Genomic DNA, 16871 nt, shown 5'->3' on the forward strand with positions numbered 1-16871 from the left:
GAAACAGGGAAATGTCTCAGTTGACCACATCAATATCAGGTGGTAAAAAGACCTAAGTCACTAGAATACCTATTGATGGACCATCAAAATAAAGTGTTTGCATATATTAAGTAGGGATTTGGGTCACACTTTATTTTGATGATTAGTTTGTTGAATTTAAGTTACATTGCATAATTCTCATTAGATTACATGTAGACTGTTAGGTTGGGGTTAGGGTTAGTGTAAGCTGACTTGTACTTGCAATGTTTCTTATAGTCAGCTAAATGTCTGTTTTTTAGAGCAGTATCAACAGATAGTAAGCAGACAGTCTACTAATACTCAAATGGACCATCAAAATAAAGTGTTACAGGGATTTGCAATTAATCAAAGGTGATTTTCATGCCCATTTTGTCAGTAAAGGTGGATCTAGTTAATCTCCAGCATCTGCTCTCAGAGTTTAATACACGGAGTAGTAGTTTGCAACTATGCAAAAATCGCATTTAAAATCAAAATCTATTGAATAGGATGATAATGACATCAAGATAATAGTTTTGTGGTGATGAAACATGTTTGTAAAGCTCCTCAATGAAGTTTAGCTCTGTGTAGTAAATGCTGCACACGAAATGACCACAAGTTATAATAACAAAAACATGTTTTGCTCCCAACACGCTTCATAACTTTATTATTAGTTTAAAATGAATCCTTACATGAAATGATTCCATAGATGTGTGTTTAAAAGTCACCCTAAATCAATAAAAGCAGTTAAACCATTATAAGGGCTGTTTCTCAATTCCAAGAACGCAGAGAATGGACTTGCGTTCTTGTGGAGACCGGTCTTGCCAGGTGTCCTCGGAAGAATGAACTCAGGAGACCGCGAGGGCAGAGAACGTGTCCTTTGAGAAATGAGATGCTGCGTTCTTCCTGATGGTCACGTGACCTTCACGCGTTTTAAATGGAAATTATTTAAACATTACAGCACTCATACAACGATTTATTGTTTTTCCCCTCTTCAAAATATATACTTTGCATAAAAGCATTATAAATATACCCTGCACATTATAAGTAAATAAAAAATTTAATACGAATTTCAGCAAACAAACACCCTTAATGTGTTTATTCCTTTATTAAGATGTTCATGTTAATGTTAACTTTCACCGTTTTATTTAGGGAAAGTCCTGAGGTAAATAAATTATATCTCTGAACTTTAATAATAAATCTAAATAAAACGCTGCCCTTCCCATCTCCAGTCGCAATGACTTCTGGGACTTCCAGAGCGAGTTCGGTGCTCAAGTCTGCATTAGTGCGTCCTCGATATCAAGATCACATCCGGGAAGTTTCACACGTCCTCCGTTCTTGCGGTCTTGAGTATTGGAACTGAACTTAGGCAGCTGATGATGACGTTGCACGAGAGCACGAGGACGCAAGACCGCTGAAGAACGCATATTGAGAAACAGCCATGGATTTCCTGGGTTTCTTCTTTGTGGGTATTCAGAGTTTCTCAACAATAGTGCCATCTGGCCCTCGGAGGACATTTACTCATGATCAAAGAACAGTGCATGATAATGTGCTTATTTCACACGGCCACAATTTTAAAACACAAAAGTGAGGCTGCGGTGGGAAGAAACCCAGAAGTTTTGGATCAGCACTGAAACATTGCAGCAACATGCTGTGGACTACAAACCTCCAGCTGTTGCCGTGATTTTAAATGCAGATATGGTGTAAACATCACTTTAATATTATTCAGTTTAATTTAATTTAAACAATTAAAAGCATATTAGGCATCAGACAACATCACAATCTCTTTTAAGAGAGTGTCCTCCTAAGCTTCGGCTCATGGCACCAGGTAAACAGTAGGGGTTTCCCTGCTTGCTTCATCATACAGTATGTAACCCAGATAGCGATAACACAATGCAGTTATCTGCAGCACACCCTTGTATTGTCTGTAACAGTCTTGTCCTGGTACTGAAATTTTAAAAGCCTCCATTTCCCGCTAACATTTAAGCACTGCTGAACGCGTTCCTAAACAGCTGATTTGCCATTATGTTCACCAGTGCTCAACAGAAATGACTGTGATTGGCCGTGAAGGTCATCAGTTCACTCCCAGGTACACAACATTCCTGTGTGACTTCCGAGTTTCTTCACAACGCAGCCTCGATTACACTTTTTTAATGGCAGCCACTTGAAATCAGTCTATTGCAGCTTTGCTCGATGGTGTTCACAATATCTTTTTTGATTAATCACTCAGCAGGCCCAAAGCCAGCTTAGTGAAAGGGGTGGTTCTTTTTTGCAGTTATTATCCTCATTTTCTCTTTAATTATGAGATTTAAATTATTCATTTTAGTCACATGATAAGCTATTTTTAGCTGCTTTAGCTTGTCAGGTGGTCCACACCCACGCTTTTTAATGTACCAAAATATTTCCTTAAGATTTAAAATCATCAAAAATGAATAAATTCCTATTTTTGAAGTACCAAGTTTATATCATTAGAAAAAGAATAGGAATCTGTTAAAGTTTTAAATAAAAAAATGTGGCCTATTGTCGTTTATTAGGCAAATAACAAACTGGCCACATTTAACTTTCCTCAGTCACAATTTGGCTATTTGAATAATAAAACACAATAATAATAATAAAAATAATAATAATAATAATAAATATAATAATAATAATAATATTAATCTGCTGTTGTCGTTTCCCTGAAAACACCCAAAAATGAAAGTCTTTGAAAATGAGGAAAGAGAACAAAGTTTGCCATAAATCAGAGATTTTCTCATATTTTAAAATATCGTCATAAATTATTATAGTCCACTGCCTTTCTCATCTTAAGGCCACTGGGTGGTGGTAAGCCTGGGTGCTAGGTTCCTTTCATCGCTGCTTGCAGCTTTAATCAGGTTTGTTTTAGTTTAGATTGATTTTGTTAGATTATTTTGAGTGTTTTGCCCCTGTGCAATTTTGAGTTTTGTAGTTTAATTAGTGTAAATCGGGTGTCGTGTGAACTGAAGATGTTTCTTTTTTATTAATTTTGTCACTTAGTTTAGACTTAAGGATAGTTTTGTTTTGTTAATTTTTTTTTCATTTGGCTCACTCATTTTATTTATTTATTTTTTTTAGTTTAAAGAGAATATTGTAAATGTTTTTTTTTTTGTTCATTCATTATTGTTACATCTTTTGTTTAAACCATTGAGTAAAAAGGCTTAAATTTAGCATAGATTCCTGCCTCATCTGTTGCACACATTACATCTGTCTCACCTAAATGTTACAGCATCCCTCTTGAACATCATAAACACGTAACAGCTGAGTATGTGGTAGAGTTTGTTGTTGTTCAAGTGTTTGCTAACACTTTATCAGCAAAGCGTGGATTTACTGGCAAATTCTACATAAACACCAGCGGTGAGCTGCCAAAGGCACACAGTCACTTCCTTACAGGTTCCATTTACTGACAAGCTGGCAGCGCCAAAAACTTGCCTGGCATACATAATACAGTGTTCTTGGCCATTTTTTGTGGATGTGTAGATGTGCATCATTTTGAAAACATTGTAATGCAAATGTGAATCTTTTTAAAAATGCAAGAGGCAAAAAAACTTTTCAGTTTTTGGCAACATTGTTGTTGTGCAAACATAGCTTTATAATAAATAGAATGTCTAAGAAAGACCATTCAAAATAAAATGTTACGAATAATAATAAAAACTAATCTTACAGGACTGGAACAGTATGAAAATGTGCAAACAATATTTACTCTTTATTGATTGAATTCTTCTTTTAACAAATCCACTGAACAGCGTAGAACTGTGTGCCTTAAATTCAGAAGACTTCCTGCAAAAACATCTGAATATTTATGTGAACTAAATCTGAACTCGCTACAGCGTCGTATGTATTTGGATTACATCTCTGATACAATTAATTTCTAGGTATACATAGCCTGGGGATGTTTGCATGAATGATGATGAACGATGAAAACCATTACAAAGCATTCGCATTCAGCCTGTGAAGCCGATGGAACACATCAGGATGTTCAACCTTCCCTACAGTTTGAGTCCTGCACCGCCTCTTTCTTACAGCAAAGTTGTTTTCCATTTTCTAATCTCATAGGCAAGTATAACTAGATTAGACTTCAGAAATCGAAGGGTAAAACTATTGATTGTCTCCAGATGGAATTAATCTAGAGCATAATTATGCCTGGGTCCCTTCTCAAATCATTTGTTTTAGTCCACGGCCTCCGAATCAGCAGCCCCCATTTTGCAGATGCTCACCGAGCAACGGGAGAAAAAGAAAAACTCAATCCAATTATACAGATAAATAGGACTAATCATGCAACCAAAAAAAATTTGAATATGAGGTTTACGGGTGGCTCGATAAGCATTATCGTTTCACCCTGGCTGAAATTTACAGCATAATTTCAGATAACGCCGGAAGAGAAAGGATACAAATTGCACAGATAAATAGTTCAACATTAGACATTAACATATGGATTGTAAGGGATTCTGATAAGGGGGAGACATTTTATTAGAGGCGAGAAACATCCCATTAAAAGGCCTCTCTAGGTGAACCGCTTCCATAATTCATGCGCTAGAGCGGTGTCAGAAAGTATGGCTTCCTTTGTGGAACGGGAAAATTGACTTTCAAAGGCCATTTCGGTGAGGATTATTCTGATACAGGTGACTGCATGACTGGTGAAATTATTTCACCAAATATGAGATTTGTTTTCCACATCAAAAAGAAAAATCACTCGGCTGTAATTTCTAGTAATGTTTCATCAGCCAAAAAAGAAAAAAGTACTGAACATACTGAATTTGTGGTGAAAAAGGCAGCACAGTTTATTAGCAAAAATAATGTGTTTAATAATCAGCATTTTTTTAGGATTAAAACTTAAGATTTATTTTTTTTTTTATATAAATTTCTGTTTGACGGAAACATTTGTTTTCAACAAATTTTTAAACATAATAATTTTAATAACTCATTTTTAATAACTGATTTATTTTATCTTTGCCAGGATGACAGCACATAATATTTTGCTAGATATTTTTCAAGACACTTTTTCACAACTTAAAGTAATATTTAAAGGCTTAACTAGGTTGATTAGGTTAAGGAAGGTTAGGGTAAGTAAGCAAGTTATTGTAAAACGATGGTTTGTTCTGTAGACTATCAAAAAAAAAAAAAAATAGCTTAAAAGGGCTAATAATGGCCTTAAAATTGATAAAAAAATAAATAAATACTGCTTTTATTCTAGCCGAAATAAAACAAATAAGACCTTCTCCAGAAGAAAAAATGTTACCAGACATACTGTGAAATTTCCTAGCTCTGTTAAACATCATTTGGGAAATACAAAAAATAAAAAATAAAAGGTATAATACATAATGTCATATATATCCAGGATTTGACATTAACACGTGCCAACCTGCCAAATAGGGGTAGATTTCAGCTGTGGCGGGTTAGATAGCCACTCCCACAAGCCACTTTGTCTGGTTGAAATTTATTTTTAAAATGCTAGAGCTGGCTCATTGCTAAAGATTAGAATGTTAGTTTATGACCATTTGTCAACATGTGTGCAAATGTGATCCTAGAATTGAAATGCACCATGACTGACAAAAATAACAGTTCCCTCAAGCAAAAGACAGCAGACGAATAACGAATGAGAGAATGATCACGCACACGTTGAAACACAGGCGATCCCCACTCACTGATTAAGTCTGGTTTAAACTAAAGACTATAGAATAAAAACACATGTCACTCATATATTTTTGAATGGGGAAAAGTGTAATGGTCAATATGCTGAATAAATCCCCGCCTACTACAACAGGAACCAATCATCAATCGTGGTATGGCAAATAAAGCCTGCCTATCATTGATCACTATACTGTAGATTGACAATACTTAGTGGAAGGGGCTCAGACCAGAGTTTCTGCATATTTTGATTTGGAGTTTAGAAATGAAACTAAAGGGACAATTGTTGTTTCATTATATTGATGAACAGTTATGGAGAATTTGATTCCCCTTTCAAATAAAATGCCAGAGCATACTGCCCAAGAGGTGTTTCAAAGATGGCCACCGAGTGAAGTGACTTGCCTCAAAAGAGATTTTGTTTAGACTCGACGCACCTGCTAGTTCGCTTGAGTGCCCGTAGTGAATGTGACATCATTGCAGTGTTTACGGAGGTTCGTTTTGTCGTGCACAGCTGATGTGCACGACAAATGTGATGTGATGTGATGTATATATATATATGGTCCCACTTTATATTAAGTGTCCTTAACTACTATGTACTTACATAAAAAAATAAATACAATGTACTTACTGTGTTTATAATGTATTTAAGAACACTTGTGGTGCTTTTGAGTTGGGATAGAGGTTGGGTTATGGACAGGTTTAGTGGTATGGATAGGTTTAAGGGTGGGTTAAGGTGTAAGGGATGGTCAACAGCGTATTAACAAACGTAATTACAAAAGTTAGTTACAGATGTATTTACTTACATGTATTTAATCAAGCATAGGTACACAGTAAATACATGTGTTTACACAATAAGTACATTGTAACAAACTATTTATTCCTGTGTAAGTATTTATTAGTTAAGGCCACAATATAAAGTGGGACCATATATATATATATATATATATATATATATATATATATATATATATATATATATATATATATATATATATATATACACATTTTTTCTCTCTATTTGTTTACTAATAGTCTGCCCCCGGTCTACATTGTTTTCTGATACAGCAAATGTATTTAAAATATTATATTATGATTACATTAAAATATTATTATGATATTATGCGATAATTCAATAAAAAAATTTGATGCAAAATCTGGTTTCAACCGCTAGTAACTAGTATGAGATGATCTTTTAGAACTCACTCTGAATTAGTCAAATCATTAAAAAAAAATTTCCTAAAACGTTTTTTCAGAAATATTAGCAGTGAAATTTAAACCACACTGAACTAAATTAAACTGAATTTCAACTCTGAAATCTGAAATAATTTTTGGGAGGAACAGAATCAGGTGATAAAGCTAAAATACATGTTAAAATTGACATCTGGGATTTAAACATGCTGCAACACCGATTAACGCTCAAGCCCATCTTCACAAAAGCATTAGTATTAACATATAACAGCAGCATGCACATATAGTAGTTGTTCCTCTATTTCATTTTCCCTAACCATTTTCAAATTGGTTTTATAATTTACATGGCAATGTCATTTTAAATATTGTTAGCGCTGTCACAAATTTGATCAATATTACTTAGATTAACCTTCAATTTCCATACTTCCTCTGATGACAGCTGCAACTGCTTTAAAGTCACATCCTTGCACCCGTTACAGAAAAGTAATTATGAATACGTGGCAGAGAAATATGACAACACGAGCGCACAATTACCACACACAGTGTTAATTGTGTACCAATGAGCTATTGCCTAATCGCTGGAGCCAAACGGAATAAGCAGACGCATTTATAAGGGCATTTAGACCCCAATTTCATTGGAAGCTTAATGATGCCGATCGATGGAGGCTGTGTATCTGAAGGACAAACACATGTTTTCGCTCTTCTTTTGCCTAATGGCTGTGTGCTTCAATCACACTCTTTAATCAAGTGAGACAGGACCAGTGCGGGCCATTTGCCAGACATGCTCAGGCTTTCTGAGATACAGACCCAAGAGATGCTTCGGTAGCAGGTTGGCTGTAGTACAGATTTGGGGTCGGATTCTTATATAGTCATACTTAAGAAGAAATGTCTTCTTGACTGAAATTTTCCTTCAAATTTTAGAACTCAAATTAGAAAAAAAAAAAAACACTTAAAAATAAACATTTAATATCTTCCTAAAGTTAAGACATAACTGTCAACTTATCTTAGATCCCCAAAGGGTATTATTTCTAACTTAATTCTTTTTATGTATATTATACATTACATATTTGTAAAACTTAAAACATATACATGTATATTGTAAATATTTAAAGCAAGCAAACCTGTCTTATTAGATGTTGGTGTTCCATATAGACATACTATTGTTTGTTAACAGGAAAGGAATCAGAAAAAGTTGTAAAATCATTTACAGCTAGGAATTTCAAGTAGGCTCCAGGAGTGAATTGTTAATTGTACACATATCAAAAAATCCGATGTGGGTCTCTTGCATGTCATGGTTTTGCCAATTATGGTGCAATCCTGGATTAGCATCCATGTTTATACCAGAACATAAATTTTGGTTGAAAATGTAAATCAATACCTATCCCCTACCCCTAAACCCAACCCCAACTGTTTTTCCAATCATGCAGAAGTGCATAAACTTAACCATCAGCCTAAACTTAACATAGACAATTATAATTAGCTGATTGGAATGTTGTTCCTGGATCAAAAAAGATGTCAATCCAGGAATAAGTCCTATTTGGTGAAATGTGGTCGGCGGGTCTTCTTGTATTCATCTTATAATTTTTATTTTTGAAGCTAGAAATGTATCTTGTTTACTGTCCTGCCAATGCTATCTCATGGTAATTCGTAACTGTTTGACTTAGCGGCTAATTCGTATGATCTCATTCATACAATTTAGTTCAATTTGCTCATCCCCAATGGGTTAAGTGATAGGTTATGGTGCCAAGCTTCTTTTTAAAATATACACAACTGAACTTAATGAAGCGGCACGGTGGCTAGTGGTTAGCATTGTCGGCTCACAGCAAGGTCACTGGTTTGATTCCCGGCTGGGCCAGTTGGCATTTTTTCTGTGGAGTTTGTGTGTTCTTTCCATGTCTGCGTGGGTTTCCTCCATAGTACAAGACATGCGCTATAGGTGAATTGGTTAAACAAAATTGGCCTTAGTGTGTAAGTGCATGTGTGAATGTGAGTGTATGGATGTTTACCAGTACCGGGTTGTGGCTGGAAGGGGATCTGCTGTGTAAAACATATTCTGGAATATGTGGCGGTTGTATTTGAAGCGTTATAAATAAAATGGAATATTTACCTGGTTAAAAAAGAAAAAAAAAATCAACGACTTTTATTTGGGCTATGGAAGGTGCCATTATTTTAGGTGAGCAGTGACATCAAATGGATGCACTCCATGAGCCACTGGCACTGCCTGCAGCTATTTTAACACAACTCAAAGAGTAAAATATTGATATGATGCCACATTTTGGTTTTGGTTTTAATTTTCAATCCAAGGGATGTGGGTCTTCATAACTGTCTATTCCTCCACAAGGGGTATTCGATATTCTGAAGCATAAAGTATATATACTTTCGAATATCAAGTGAAATCTAAGGAATGGGTTTTTACCTACAGCAGTTTAAACTCTTGTTCTGCTGAATGACTAAATAGTTATCACTATGATAGGGAAAAACAGTACATTTCTAGTCAAACCATCTTTCTGTAATCTTATACCAAAAACGGATCCTTCTTGTTGAAAAAGACATGTTTTGCCATATAAACAAATGCATTTAATAATTTTTCATTAAAAATTAAAAAAAAAAAAAGCTAGACAATAAACATGTCAGTGCTTGTAAGTGCATCTGTCTGCATTGCTTCATCAATCATGCACACTTACTGACCTCAGTGAAACTGACCAATGGCCTGGTCTTTCCATGAATTGCTTCAACTTTCTTCTTCAGTGACTGACAAGTGTTGGCCTCCAGTCATGTTCACATCTAGTCATTTCTCAGTGCGAATTTCACTCGATATCCAAGAACATTTAGGTTCTTTGTGTACAAACACTAATGGTACAGTATTTAAATTAAGTGACAGTTTACAGTATACTTATTTATCTCCACTGGTGTGCAGTTTTACCATCTAAAAGAATTGATTTGCAAAAAGTCTTTAAGTCATCAAGCAACTTCTCATATTTCTTTCTCTTATCATTAGGAAAACAATGAAGACATGCATCAATTTTTCTTCTTGTGTGTTCATCTGAAAATTACAAGCAAAAGCAGCGCAATGTGGCATCATATCCAGGGTTAGCGAATTAAAGGGGGGTTTGGGTGATTGACCTAACTAATTAACGCTTGTTCCAACAAGATGCATGGGGGTTAGACTTTTAACATTAAAAGCTGATTTATACTTCTGTGTGGAGTGGTCGTCATGACCCATGGCGCATGCCGTAATCTACGTTGCTGTGCATTTATACTACTGAGTGCTGTTTGTGTTGCTCTGCAATAACACCTCTGAATAATCAGCTGGCTGTGAGCTTTTGTGTTCCTCTGTGTCAAGTTTTTTCGCAGGTGTTTTGTTTTTTTCTGAACGCTACCTTAATTTACAAGCAGCTAAAACTTGCTCATTTTAAGGCGGGGACAAGCTTATGTGCAATAACTTTAATTATGGGTTAGGGTTAGGGTTAGGGTTAGTTATGAGGTAAACACAAAACAAAACTTTCCACCTGGAGCTGCTTCACGGGACTCGACACTTGTAACCACTTTCTCCAATGAGTTTGCTTGGTTCTCAGTCCTGCCCACACTCGTTAGTGCTACCAAGCTAACCAAGGACAGAGTATGTGCTACACGTTGTTGTGCTGTTTAGTTACATTTTTTTGAGAAGTGAGCGATGGTGAGGGCTATGCAACCGTGCAAAGGCTGTGCCGGAGCATACGCATGCGCTTGACACAGAAGCATATATCAGCCCTAGGAAATAGTTAGCTCTGATTGGTATTTTAAATTAGAATGTTAATAATTTAATTATCAAATAATATAAATATTTGACCACCCCTATAATGGTCTATACTATTATGAATGCATAATTATGCCAATTAAAAATAACAATAAAAAAAAAAACATTATAATAATTCAACAGTCTGAAACTGGCAGATCTAGAGCACCGATAGACATTGTAGCCTGAAAGTTAATCAAATTAGATGTGTAGTTTGACCTACAGTCATGTCTGAAATAGCTAATCAAAGGATACTAAAAACACTAAAATAGGCACTAAATAGATCGTTAGATATGGTATCACAGTGTGGTTTGGCAACCTATCTGTTCATCAAAGATGAAATCAAAGTTGATGCATCTCTTAAAGACGGGATGGAAAATTGTTGGGCACGATGAATGTTTTAATCCTCAAGTTTTATATGAGAATTGTGTCCTCAATCAGGTGGAAAGGATTGTGAATGATCCAACTCATTTTTTGCTTCCACATTAGGAACTGCTTCCCTCTGGTAGAAGATATAGAGTCCCAAAGTGTAGATTAAACTGTTATGAGAAATCCTTTGTACCTGTTTCAGTGGGTTTATTTAACAAGGGTCTACCTTAATTAGCATTATAAATTTAGTAACTGCTGTATTTTGTATTGTTTTTATTGCTTGTTTTTATGGAATGTCTGCAGCAATGGTGATGCCCATAACAAATTTCAAATTGTCAAGGACAAGTTTACTACTATTACTACTACTACTACTAAATATCCCTCAAAACACCTAAAACTTATTTAGACTAAATACCCAGGGTTTTCTTCAAACCACAACAACAAAATCAACACAATGAAGTCATACAATTCAAATGTAGCTGGAATTGTTATAGTTTAATTGTATTTATAAAAAAACTTAATTTCTTAACTTAATTCTTAAGATTTTCGTGAATCCGGCATTGGTGGAATCAATTTAATGGCACCCATTACGTGACACAAACACACTAAACTGGTATCAGGGCATCTTCGTCACCTCCAAAACCCCCATCAAACTTCACCTCATCCACCTACACAATCCATTCTGTACAACTAGCCAGCGTGACGTTCCCGTTCCCCTTCACTGCCTTCCTCAAATAACCTGCAATCTGTACACAATCCTCTTGAAGACCCTCGGAGGAGCTTTTTACAGCTGCATGTCTCCATCCGTGATCAGGAATGAATGCGCTTTTCAATCACGTAATCAATTTGAGACATGGCGGGTGCGCGGGAGGTCATTTGAACACCGTCCGCGGCCATATTCCCCTTCAAGGGTATCGCCTTATGTTCTTCGCGTGTGATATTGTGTCCATGTCCGCCGGCGCTCTAATACTGAGCAAACTCGCTCGAGCACACCGCAGGGTCACGCGTATTTCACTGCATCCTGTCACTCTGGACTCTCCACAAACATCTGAGTGACTACATTCAGCAAATGAAAGGGTCCAGAGCTCTTACCTCCTCTGGATGTCTCTCCATCACTGGAAACTCCATCTCAGCAGGCAGCACAAGACAATCTCGTATGATTTCATGCGTAACTATGTACCAGATGTCATTCGCAATCCAGGTAACACCAACAGAGACCTTGATAAACACAAAACAGTGATAGTAGATTAATAGCTGTTTCCATCACTATTTTCATGCAGAATTTGAAATATTGCATTAAAAAATGGCAAGATGCACATAAATAAAAAAAAATCACATAAAAAGTATGTATGCATGTATGTATGCATGCAAAATGGGCATTGAAAAAGTAATGTGATTCTGTCTTAACAGATCATGTGATGACATTATTGGACAAACCAGTAGAGCGACCACATTGCACAACATCTGAAATGTTGTTTTGGTCATTCTAAAATGCCTTACCTGTGGCCTGTTTCAGTAAGGAGATTAAACTTGTAATCTGAGTTGATTTACCGAGAGATTAAAAACTTACAAAGAGTTTTCAGTTTCAAAATAGCTGATCGGAGTTAAGTCAATCAACTTCGAGTAGACCAACTCAGAGTTAGGCGCGCACACTGCGACTATAGAAAGACATTATCAATGGAGCGCAGATATTACGAGTGACTATGGCAACAGCTTAAAAAAAGAGATCACTATTTCTTTCTCCAGCTGAACTTGTTGTCCTCATGCAAAGTTATAGCAAATATGAGCGTATACTTTAAAAAGCAACACCACTGCATTGGTGAAATAGAGACAGTGTGGGAAAACAGTTGCTCAAGTTAATGCGTAATTTTACATTTAAAGTATTTAAATATTTAAGTATAATAAAATAAGTAATGTCAACATTTTTACACGTTCCCACTTTTATACACGTTGATCAGTTTTTATAGATGTAAAAGTGCACTTGTGTGTCTGCCTCTTTTATTTATCAAGTGATAGAGGTTGATATGACATTTAGAATGTAAGCAGGACTAAACAATAGTTTTTAGAAAGAATAATAATTCCATTAATCTAGTTACAGTTTAGTATTGTGAAAAGGCAAAGCTGAATATCTGTGGTTAAAGTGCCACCTGGCGGTCAAAAGCTGCTGGCGCACCTATTACCGCCGTCGCTGCGGTATGAATGGCAGCAAAAGGAACACATTGAAGTAGTAACATCTGTAAATGTCCCTGTTGAAGGTCAGTAAATTTCAATCAATCAATCAATCAATGTGTGACTGAAATGTAGGCAATAGCTATGTTTCCATCCAAATAAATTATTTAAATTCATGTGCAAAACTGGAATAACGCATAAAAGATTTGTAAATAAAGCAGCATTTCCATCCAGCGAGTCAAAGAGAACAAAATCGCAACTTCCTGATTAAACGGGCTCCAAATATAAACAGTAAAAACAAAATGTACTGCGGTAGAAGAAGCTGCGTCAATCTTTTCTTTACTTAATAAATGTACTTGCACCTTAGAAGACAATGCTGACACACAATAATTGTGTTGGGGCATTTGAAGCCATGAGACGCAGAGAACAGACGCTCTTGACATGCCCCAGATGCTCTGGAGGTCATTAATAATATAATTACATTAATACTAAAATGATTAGGGCGTTTTAGAAAGACCAAAACAACATTTAAGATGTGTTACAGTGTGCTCAGCCTGCTGGTTTGTCCATTCACACACATTTTCATCATCATATGAGCTATAACAAACCTTTTTTTGATGCATCCTGTAATTTGTTCAGTAAAAGTGTTTCCATCGTAGTTTAGGCACATCTTTTCTATTGAATAAAAGTTTATCCTACTCAGTTATGCGTATGTTTTTTATGCATATTTTTTTTTTTAAATATGTGCATCATGACGTTTCCATCAATCGTTTTTAGGCTCATCTCCAAAATGCTCATTAAAATAGGTGGGTGGAAACATAAGGCTATATCAAGAAATACCGCTTCATCTTTAAAAAAGGGGAGGAGACCGACAGAAACTCTGACTTTAGAAAATAAAACCTGCTCCTGACCAGGATAGGTTCACAGAATAAGGTACCACAGTAACTGACTCTGAGTTAAAGTTACCTCTCTTTCAAAAACAGGCTTGACTTACCCTGCTTTCTCGAGTTTAACAAAACGGAAACAGAAAACCCAGAGTTTCTCTCATTTCAGGTTATAAAAAAAAAAAAAAAAAAAAAAGTTTTTACATAACCTCCTTTCTGAAACGGGCCCCTGAAGTCAGTCAAAAAAATAAAAGTGGTTCAGCTATATAACCTCCCACGACTGTTTTTAGCAGCTGCATCCCAAGGATAGGCCTCAAGCCAACAAAATCCATTGCATGGTCATTGCATTTTGTTTTCTGAGTTGCCAGTAATTTATTACATAAGGAAACAGGCTCACGGTAGCTTCTAATGCAGCAAATTTCATTTTTCCTTTTGATATTTGGCATCAGTTTATTAGGAAGTGATGATTTTGTTCACTTTGACTGGTTGAGTGGAAACTGGTAAATGGATGGGGCTTAATTAGTTAATGTTTTTAACGATATTCCAGTTTCACACATAAATAAAATTTTCTTTGGATGCAAACATAGCTATTTGTGTAAAATACTTAAGTAAACAATTAATTTGAATTTAAATTGAAATTAATTTATTTAAAACAAATTTTGGGGGCTAGTTGTCACCTTGAGTATCAAATATATTAGCAAAGTATCAATATTTTGTATTATTATCCATCACATTAACAATTTTGACTCTTCTTGACAACATTTTTGAATAACAACAATAATAATTCTTTACAAAAATGCAGTTACTAATAGCATTTACCATGATACTCTTGGTAACACTCTTGTAAGGTGTGCTTGTTCCACAGGTTCTATGTACATACAACAACATTTACAATTAACTATGCGTAGTTTCATGCATTCTACCACTAACCCTTAAAGCATGTACATGTAACTATTTAGCATCACTTAGTGGTTAAATTAATAGTTACATTAAAACAAGTTAAAACAAAGTATACGCCCACCTTTTTTTCTACTGTGAAGATACAGTGTCTAGTCAATTTTTTTTTGTGGCAAGAGAACAAGAACAAAATTGCACAAAGTATACTATCACATAAAAGTATACACTCACACCACTGTCAAATTCACAGAGTTATCTACGTGTGTAAAATGATGATGTTAAACAAACAAACATAGGAAGCATTAAAAACCCTAACAAACAATTTAGTTGCTGAACTTAAAAAAAAAAAAAAAAAAAAAAACACTTGTGCGTTTAGTTTTACCTTAAGAGAGACGGTGCTTGCTGCAGAGCCATTTGAGCAGAGCTGAGCTCCAGCAAGGGGGAGCATGAGCTCTCGCTCATCCTTTCTTGCACTTCTTCTACGAGTGATGTCACTGGGGGTAGGTTTAGGGGTGGGGTTGGTGTACGCATTAAAACAGCTTATAGGAGGATGAGCGAGAGCTCATGCTCCCCCTCGCTGGAGCTCTGCCCAAAAGGCTCTGCAGCGAGCACCACTTGTAAAAAAATGAGTCTCTGTCACAGTTCGCTCACTCAAAAAAGCACAGATCTCAGGAATTAGCAAAAACATGTATTTATTTACAACATAACGCTCGTAACAGGAACTGGAACATCGAACACCGGCATGACACCGAACTGTTAGAAAATAATACCTGACAATGAACTCTACACACTCAGGGGCATAAATACACAAGATATGATTGAACTGATAACAAACAGGGGAGAGACACAGGTGGAACTGATGAATGGCGGGAAAACTAAACAACGGAATCACATGCCAATAACAAAAGCACATGGAACACAACACATGAGACAGCAAACTAGACATGTCCCGGTCAGGACATGCTCTTGAGTCTAAGTCAGAGTCATTGGATTTTGAGTATCTACTGATACTGAAACCCGATCAGATACTTTTATAATACATAAAAAAAATAATAATAATAAAGAAGAGTGAAGAAACAGTTCCAGGATGTTCCTTATTTTTATTTAATTCACCTTATTTTAACATTCAACAACTCTATTAATAAACACTATGAGGTAGCTTAAACAATCAAGTAATACATAACAGAAATTCTTCACTTTTGGACTTCAGTGTAACATTAAATCTAATATAAAACAAACAGCACCTCAACCTAAAATACCCAGCAGGCAATACCAAGTTTACATATGTTAGTTTGCTATGGCAATGTATTCCCACAACAAACACATGACATTCCCACAACAAACACATGGCACACAGCACATTGAAGACACAAGATAGTGACAGCCTCAATATGGCAATGTTTTATTATGCTAATTGTTGTTCAAAATGTGGTACAACATGAGATGCCACCATACACTAAACCAGGTGTTGGCAAACTTGATCCTGGAGGGCCAGTGTCCTGCATAGTTTAGCTCCAACCCTATTCAAACAGACCTAATTAAAGAGTTCAAGTGATCTTGAAGACACTGATTAGTTTGTTCAGGTGTGTTTGACTTGTGTTGGAACAAAACTCTGCAGGGACACCGGCCCTCGAGGATCAAGTTTGCCCATCCCTGCACTAAACTCTACCTTAAACTTGCAAACAATATGAGCAAAAGTGAAAATAAGTGTTACATATCTAATAATACCATGCACTTATATTTAATAATCTAAAATAATATATATTTATTTATTTTTTTCGTCTGGAGAAAATTTTCTTTACTTTGGCCTAATTAACCTGGTTATACGCCTTTAAATTACACCATAAGGTGAATACTAGAATCTTGCAAAATATTTAGTAAAATATTCGGTATTGTCATCATGTACAATAACAAACAAATGAGTTTTTAGAAATGTGTTATTAAAACAATTT

General features: G+C 35.7%; 1 protein-coding gene across 1 annotated transcript in view; it reads right to left on the reverse strand.

Moving 5' to 3' along the window:
- Positions 1 to 16871, reverse strand: part of LOC147840021 (uncharacterized) — a 364757-nt gene that overhangs the window by 97429 nt on the left and 250457 nt on the right. Inside the window, exon 3 of the mRNA XM_087291272.1 lies at positions 12062 to 12187. Within this exon, the coding sequence (XP_087147398.1) occupies positions 12062 to 12187 (126 nt within the window). The remainder of the gene's footprint in view (positions 1 to 12061; positions 12188 to 16871) is intronic.

This window comes from Danio rerio, chromosome 17 (genome assembly GCF_052040795.2).
Source record: "Danio rerio strain M-AB ecotype USA chromosome 17, GRCz13ab, whole genome shotgun sequence".
Lineage (NCBI taxonomy): Eukaryota > Metazoa > Chordata > Actinopteri > Cypriniformes > Danionidae > Danio > Danio rerio.